The sequence below is a fragment of the Marmota marmota genome, unplaced genomic scaffold (assembly GCF_001458135.2).
Source record: "Marmota marmota marmota unplaced genomic scaffold, marMar, whole genome shotgun sequence".
In the NCBI taxonomy this organism is placed as follows: domain Eukaryota; kingdom Metazoa; phylum Chordata; class Mammalia; order Rodentia; family Sciuridae; genus Marmota; species Marmota marmota.
In genome coordinates, this window is record NW_026000052.1 from 1,072,203 (window position 1) to 1,079,264 (window position 7,062).

Here is a 7,062-nt window from a genome sequence, read left to right on the forward strand (position 1 = left end):
CCCCCCCCCGCTTGAGAGCAGACAATGAGATGTGGGTCTGGCATCCACTGGGGACTCCAAGGCTCAGGGAAGGGAGCAGTAGCTTATGGGACTACCTGAGAAGCAGGTGGGAAGTGCCCAGGAGAGGTCCCAGCCTGCTAGGTTGGGTTGTCTCCCCAGACCTTTCCAAATCCCCCACCCTACAGCACCCCCAGAGGCCCCTGGGCCACAGTGGAGGACCCCAGTCTGTGGCTGTGGCCAATGAGGATCTCTTTCTCCAGGAGAGCTGAGTCGTTGCTGGGCTTGCATGTGGGGCTGGGGCTGGCTAGACACCAGGCACTCACTCTTTGGATCCCCAGTTTCCCAGAAAGGGTCTTGGACATTGGAGCTGGACTTCTGGGGCTGGGTTTGGACAGGTGGAGGCTTGGTCTTGTCTGCTGTGTGCCATGCTGGGAACAGGGGTACGCATGTGCAAACCTCAGGGTTGAGGGCAGGAATCCAGGACCTCTGCCCTGCATGCCTCCTCCTCCCAGGGACTGTACCTCAAGTCCCCTGCCTGAGATTGTGGCCTGTCCCCTCCTAGTTAGGAGATGTGGGTCCACTTGGGGCATGAGGCTGCCCATGGTGGAGGAAGGAAATCATTATCACCAGGTAGCTGGGCAAAAGGCCACAGCATCACCCTTGAGTCCCCCTGTCTTTGCCCTTGTCACAACAGTCATGAGACTTTGGGTGGGGGGTGGGCATCTGGACCCTGAGACAATGTTTACACACAGGGCTGGTCTTGGGGGAGAGAGGTTGGCCACCTTCAGGAGCCCAGGTGGGGCACCCAGGTGGTGCTGGACCTGTACCTCCTGTCCGCCAGCTAGGATTCTCCTCCTCCTGGCAGCTCATGCAGGGCCGTTGCTATAGCAATGGGGGGAGGCAGCTGTGGCCTGTTGCTGCAGTTACAGTGGCAGAGGTGCCCAGTGGCCGGCAGGTGTGGGTGGGGCTGGCACCTGGCCGTGACCCCTGCTTCCAGCCACCTTTGCTCTGGGGTGCCCACAGTGCCTCCTTGGACTGTCCTGGACTCCATGTGGCTCAGGGAAGGGGTGGAGGCTGGCACAGGCTGGAGCGAGTGTGGGGTGTGGACACAGCATGGTGTTCTGGATCACAGAGCACTATTGTCCAAGCACAGTGGACACTGCTGGGGAGGGGGGCCCAGCCTAGCCACACACAACACTGCTGGAGGCCTGGTCTTTTTTGGTGTGGGGGTGAGGACAAAGGAAACTGATGCCTCTGAGAAGATCCAGGGGGGCAGGCCCAGGGCCCTCTGTCTTGTGGCTCTCAGGGCTGGTCTACAGGGCTCCTCAAGAACACTGGCTCTCTTGCACCCTCCCTGAGCTGGGAACCTGACAAGGAAACCTGGGCCCTGGGGTTCTCAAGCATGTTTCCCTGACCCAGAGCAGGCCCACGAGGCTCCCCTTGCAGCCTGGCTTCAGGTAGCAGGAGCTGTCAGTGAGACCACGGTGGAAGCAGTGCCTTGGCCTCAGGGCTGGGGCTGTCAGATCCTGGCCAGGTCTCCCCAGAGGCTCAGGGCCCTGGGCTTAGGTGGGCTTCCCTTACCCCAGGCCTCACTTCCCCAGGCTCTTGTGTGTGGGGGTACAGTGTGCTGCTGCAGTGGGAGGGGGTGGCCCTGGGAATGTGTGGGAGCTGCAGGCCGGAAAAGACTGTGTGTGCTACAGTGGCCTCCAAGATCCTGCCCAGGTGGCCCCGCAAGTGAGGAGGTGGATGCGTATGGGTCAGAGTGATCACTAGTTGGCTGACCTGGCCCTGCTGGCCCAAGGCTCCTCAGAGGGCCAGTGTTCCCCAGCATGGCAAGTAGAACTCAGAACAGGGACAGGAGACCTGATTTGGGGCACCAGATAATGCTTACCTCCTGGTGCCTGGAAGGGGCTGCAACCTCTGCTGGACCTGAAAAACCTGTGCAGACCCGCAGTCCTGGCTGGGCTGGGTTGGCCTGTAGGGAGGTCAGGGACGGGTAGAGCCGGCATAGGTCCCTTGTGTCCAGCCTGGGCAGGTGGTGGAGGGGAGGCCAGGCTTATGTGGTTCACCCTTTTCAGTGGGTCCTGGCCTTCGAGATCTTCATCCCACTCGTCCTCTTCTTCATCCTGCTGGGGCTGCGGCAGAAGAAGCCCACCATCTCAGTGAAGGAAGGTAAGGCAGCGGCTGGTCTGGGACACAGTGGGTGCACAGGGAGGGTCAGGTGCCCTCACTGCTTCGATTGAGCATGTGTGCTCAAATGCATGGTCCTGGCCACATCCCCTAGCTGTGCTGTGGAGGTGTGGCTGGCTGTGGCCACCGGTGGACAGCCCTGTGGCTGGCAGGCCAGGCACTCACTGTCTCCTCTGTTCTGTTTCGACCCACCTTGCCCTGCCCCTGCATGGTCTCTTGTCCTCTTCCACCGGCCGTGTGCAGTCTGTAAGTGATGGCTCAGGTAGCAGCCATGGAGGACTCTGTGGGCCTCCTGGTGCAGCTTGAGCACCCTTCCTGCTTGTATTAACAGCACCCCCTTCCCCTGGCCCAGGACTCCTGCAGAGTTCCTTCCCTGGTCAGGAAGAGCAGGCTTACAAGGCAGTGGTGGGCAGTGATGGGGTGGTAGTGGGTATTGAAAGGCCAGGCCACTGGGCCACCACTGATGTCCTGGTCAGGCTGCTGGGCGTTTCCTCATCAGGGTATCTATGGGGTCACCTGGCCATGCCTTCTAGGGGTGGGCTAACCTGGGCTGAGTCTGGGCTAGCCTGAGCTGGGGCTGGGTCAGCCTGGATGCTCTCCCTTCAAACTCCTGCAGGCACTTGCACTCATTCTGCTAACGAGCTGGCCTAGGAGGTCAGAGGTCACTGCCCAGTGGGGCTTCAGTGCTCCCCTGGGCCCTGTGGGCAGTGCCACACCTGAGTTTTAGGGGGATGTGCCAGGGCATTGTGGCTGCATGGGCAGAGGAGAGAGAGACTCTGGGAGTTATAGGGGAGGGGATGGCAGGTGCCCCTTTGACCTCTGACCTGCTAGAGTCCTTTGCAGCAGAACTCTTGGCCTTAGTACAGCCAGGGGCCAGGTGTTCTGTCCTGCCACCTAACCTTTTCCTCCCTGATATCCTCTGGACCTCCCCTCTTGGCCTGTCTCCCTTCCTGACCCATGTCCCTGTCCCCTCCAGCCTTCTACACAGCATCTCCCCTGACTTCCGCCGGCATCCTGCCTGTTATGCAGTCGCTGTGCCCAGATGGCCAGCGGGATGAGTTTGGCTTCCTACAGTATGCCAACTCCACGTGAGTGACCCCCACCCCTGGGGAGCTGGCTACTCCCCCCACCCCATCCCAGAGGGTGACGTCCCATGGTGGTGCAGGGTCACGCAGCTGCTGGAGCGCCTCAACCGTGTGGTGGAGGAAGGCAACCTGTTCGACCCAGCACGGCCCAGCCTGGGCTCGGAGCTCGAGGCCCTGCGCCATGATCTGGAGGCCCTAAGCTCAGGTCCAGGCACCTGGGAGAGCCACTTGGATAGACCTACAGGTGCGCCCTTGGGAGTGGCTGGGGGAGGGCCTCAAACCCTGCTTTGTTACTCCAGGCAGTAGCCTAGCTCTGCCCCTGGGTCCCTGCATCTGCACGGTGCTGCTACACATGCATGTGCTCTGGGGGGCCTCGCCAAACTGCCTGCTGTGGTTGCTGAGTCTTGGTGCTCTGCCCAGGGTAGTGCTAACCTTTCAGCTTCATCTTCCTGCCTGTCCAGTGTCCTCCTTCTCTCTGGACTCGGTGGCCAGGGACCCATGGGAACTCTGGCGTTTCCTGATGCAGAACCTCTCGCTGCCCAACAGCACGGCCCAGGCCCTCCTGGCTGCCCGTGTGGACCCGCCTAAGGTGAGATGGGGCACACATCAGCAGTGGGCACAGCACTGGCCTAGAGCCACCCCCACCTAGCCCATGCCCCCCTCCCCAGCCTGAGTTCCCCACTATGTGGGGAAGGGGGTGCAAGGGCAGCCGAGCCATCCTCAGGGCTCAACCCCCAACTGAGGCCCCTCCCTCTACCCTCAGGTCTATCACCTGCTTTCTGGCCCTTTGTCTGCCCTGCACGGGGAGTCAGGCTTCCCCAGGGATCAGGTGCCTTGGAGCAGCCCGGGAAGCAATCCCCTACTGCGGATGGAGGTGAGGGGCCTGTCCCTGGGATGGGAGGTGTCAGCCTGCCCAGTGGGTGAGGAAAGGGCCCTCCTTGGTCATTTGCAGCACTTTCTGGGAGTTTGTGGCTGGCATGGGGATGGGGAGGAGGCAAATGGTGACATGTGTTTCCCCTACACCATGGTACCTAGAAGCCCTGGAGCTGCTATAGTGGTTGGGCCAGGGTGAGGCCGAGGCCATCTTGCCTGGTCTGCTCTTGGTTGGGGTAGAGTCCCTTTGTGGCTCCAGCTGTCCTCTGTACCTCTCCCCTCAGGAGCTGCTGCTGGCCCCTGCCTTCCTGGAGCAACTCACATGTTCCCCAGGCTCTGGGGAGCTGGGCCAGATCCTCACCATGCCTGAGGGTCAGCAGACAGCTCTTCAGGGCTACCGGGACACTATCTGCAGTGGGAAGGCTGCAGCTCGTGCCCAGCGCTTTAGTTGGTTGGCTGCTGAGCTCCGGAACCAGCTGGACATGGCCAAGATCTCCCAGCAGGTGAGGCCCTGCCTCCCAGCTGACCAGGCTAGAGGTGGTGCTGGGTCCTTGAAGTCCTGGGGAAGTTTCTGTTGTCAGGCAGTGATGGGATGGTGCTATGGCTGGGCATCTAGTGTCCCCCCAACCGTGATTCACGCACCCTGTGCCTCTCCCACCCCAGCCTCTATCTCTGGCCTGTGGTCAGCCTTCCTGCACCCCAGGCTGCAGGCCTTCCTTCCCCAGCTGTGTCCTTTGCTGGTGTGTCCTCCCTGTTCCATCTTGACTTCACCCACCCACTGGTAGCCACCCCCACCTAACCCATGCCCCCCTCCCCAGCCTGAGTTGCACTATGTGCCCCATCTTCCCCCAGCTGGGCCTGGATGCCCCCAACAGCTCCGACTCCCAGCAGCAGGCACCATCCCCTCGGAGGCTGCAGGCACTTTTAGGGGACCTGCTGGATGCCCAGAAGGTTCTGCAGGACGTGGATGTCCTGTCAGCCCTGGCTCTGCTGCTGCCCCAGGGTGCCTGCGTCGGCCGGGCCCCAGTGCCTTCAGCTGGTGGCCCGAGTGGTACAGCCAATGGCACTGGGGTGGGTGCAGGTGCAGGCTCCAACAACACAGCAGAGGAAGGCCCCCCGGCAGCGGCAGCCCCGGCCTCCACAGACACACTGCAGGGCCAGTGCTCCGCCTTTGTGCAGCTCTGGGCAGGTCTGCAGCCCATCCTGTGTGGGAACAACCGGTAGGTCAGTGGAGGGTCAGTGAGGACATGTGGGACAGTGCTCCTCATGACCTGGTCCTGACACATGGCCCTCCCTCTTGACATCTCTTGGTGCCCTGCCTCACGTCTAAGCCCTGACTAGATGTCCACCCTGACTCCCTGCCCCACTCCTAAGCCCCCTGTCCATACCACAATACCTCACCCACCCCTTATGCCCTGTCCCCTGCCTGTGCCAGCACTATTGAGCCAGAGGCGCTGCGGAGGGGCAACATGAGCTCCCTGGGCTTCACAAGCAAGGAGCAGCGGAACTTGGGACTTCTTGTGCACCTCATGACCAGCAACCCCAAAATCCTATACGCACCCGCAGGCTCCGAGGCTGACCGTGTCATCCTCAAGGTGCGCAGGTCTGGCGTGCTGGTGCATGAGCTGTGATTTCAAATGGGCAGGAGCCCAAGGCTGGGTGGCGGGCTCTGCAGGCCTGGGACTTCTGCAGAGGTGGGTCAGTAGGACAGGGATGGTAGGGCTGCATTTCCTGCAGCTCCATGCAGGACACAGTGCACAGGCCCTGGAGCACTGATATGGAGTTCAGGGATTCAAGGTACAGAGGCATCTGGGTGCTTGGATGCCCTGGCGGGGCTGGTCTGCCTTGTGTCCCCTGTTGATTGGGGATGACTAGAGCAGGGCAGTTCTGGTGGGTGTGAGGTACCTCTGAGGATTCCCAGAGCAGCATCCTGTGGGTGGTGTGTTTGGAGCAAGATCCTGTCTGGAATAGTAGAGGTCAGGGCTGAAAATTGACCTGACAGGGTCCTGGGCACAGAGGGCTTCCAGCTGGGAGTGCTGCCAGAGCAGTCTTGGGCATCAGGGAAGGCCAGTCTCTTGGGGAGGTGGAGGAGCAGAGGATCCCCATGCTGCCGGGCTCCTTCCTGGAGCCCCATGCCTTCACTGTCTGCAGGCCAACGAGACTTTCGCCTTTGTGGGCAACGTGACTCACTACGCCCAGGTCTGGCTCAACATCTCTGCAGAGATCCGCAGCTTCTTGGAGCAGGGTGGTCTGCAGCAGCATCTGCACTGGCTGCGGCAGGTGCTGTGTGTGCCCGGTGGGGACAGGGAGGTGACCTGGCACGTTGTGGGGTGGGGGAGACCCTTTCTCCCTGGGATGGTGGGCTGCGGCCACCCTCTGAGCTGGCCTTCCACCCCCAGTATGTGGAAGAGCTGCGGCAGCGCCCCGAAGCACTGAACCTGTCGTTGGAGGATCTGCCACCGGCCCTGCGCCAGGACAACTTCTCGCTGCCAAACGGCACAGCCCTCCTGCAGCAGCTGGACACGATTGACAATGCGGCCTGCGGCTGGATCCAGTTCATGTCCAAGGTTGGGTGGAGTCCGGCCGCTCGGCCCCCTCCATCCCCCCCCCCACCCCGTTCTATGCCCAGGGCGGGCTCTAACGATACCTCCCCCAGGTGAGCGTGGACATCTTCAAGGGCTTTCCGGACGAGGAGAGCATAGTCAACTACACGCTCAACCAGGCCTACCAGGACAACGTCACCGTGTTTGCCAGTGAGCTGCCACCCGGCTGGGGAGTCCTAGCCCTGTTCCTCCTGTCGGCTCTTCCTCCTGCCTTACCCAGTCTCCCCTCCCGCTGCTCTGCCCGCCTTGGCCCTGTCCTTTGCCGCCCAGTCCAGCCTTACTAAGGCTCCCCCCCACCGCCCCCTTCCTCC

At 61.7% G+C, this 7,062-nt stretch overlaps 1 protein-coding gene across 1 annotated transcript in view; it reads left to right on the forward strand.

Annotated features, from left to right (window-relative positions):
- Positions 1 to 1,883: 1,883 nt before the first annotated feature.
- Abca2 (ATP binding cassette subfamily A member 2) overlaps positions 1,884 to 7,062 on the forward strand; it is a 15,402-nt gene continuing 10,223 nt past the window's right edge. The window contains exons 1-13 of the mRNA XM_048813416.1: positions 1,884 to 1,985; positions 2,079 to 2,172; positions 2,434 to 2,436; positions 3,167 to 3,278; positions 3,356 to 3,519; positions 3,737 to 3,864; positions 4,039 to 4,149; positions 4,433 to 4,651; positions 5,001 to 5,368; positions 5,584 to 5,743; positions 6,300 to 6,428; positions 6,548 to 6,715; positions 6,805 to 7,032. Of these exons, the coding sequence (XP_048669373.1) occupies positions 1,884 to 1,985; positions 2,079 to 2,172; positions 2,434 to 2,436; positions 3,167 to 3,278; positions 3,356 to 3,519; positions 3,737 to 3,864; positions 4,039 to 4,149; positions 4,433 to 4,651; positions 5,001 to 5,368; positions 5,584 to 5,743; positions 6,300 to 6,428; positions 6,548 to 6,715; positions 6,805 to 7,032 (1,986 nt within the window). The remainder of the gene's footprint in view (positions 1,986 to 2,078; positions 2,173 to 2,433; positions 2,437 to 3,166; positions 3,279 to 3,355; positions 3,520 to 3,736; positions 3,865 to 4,038; positions 4,150 to 4,432; positions 4,652 to 5,000; positions 5,369 to 5,583; positions 5,744 to 6,299; positions 6,429 to 6,547; positions 6,716 to 6,804; positions 7,033 to 7,062) is intronic.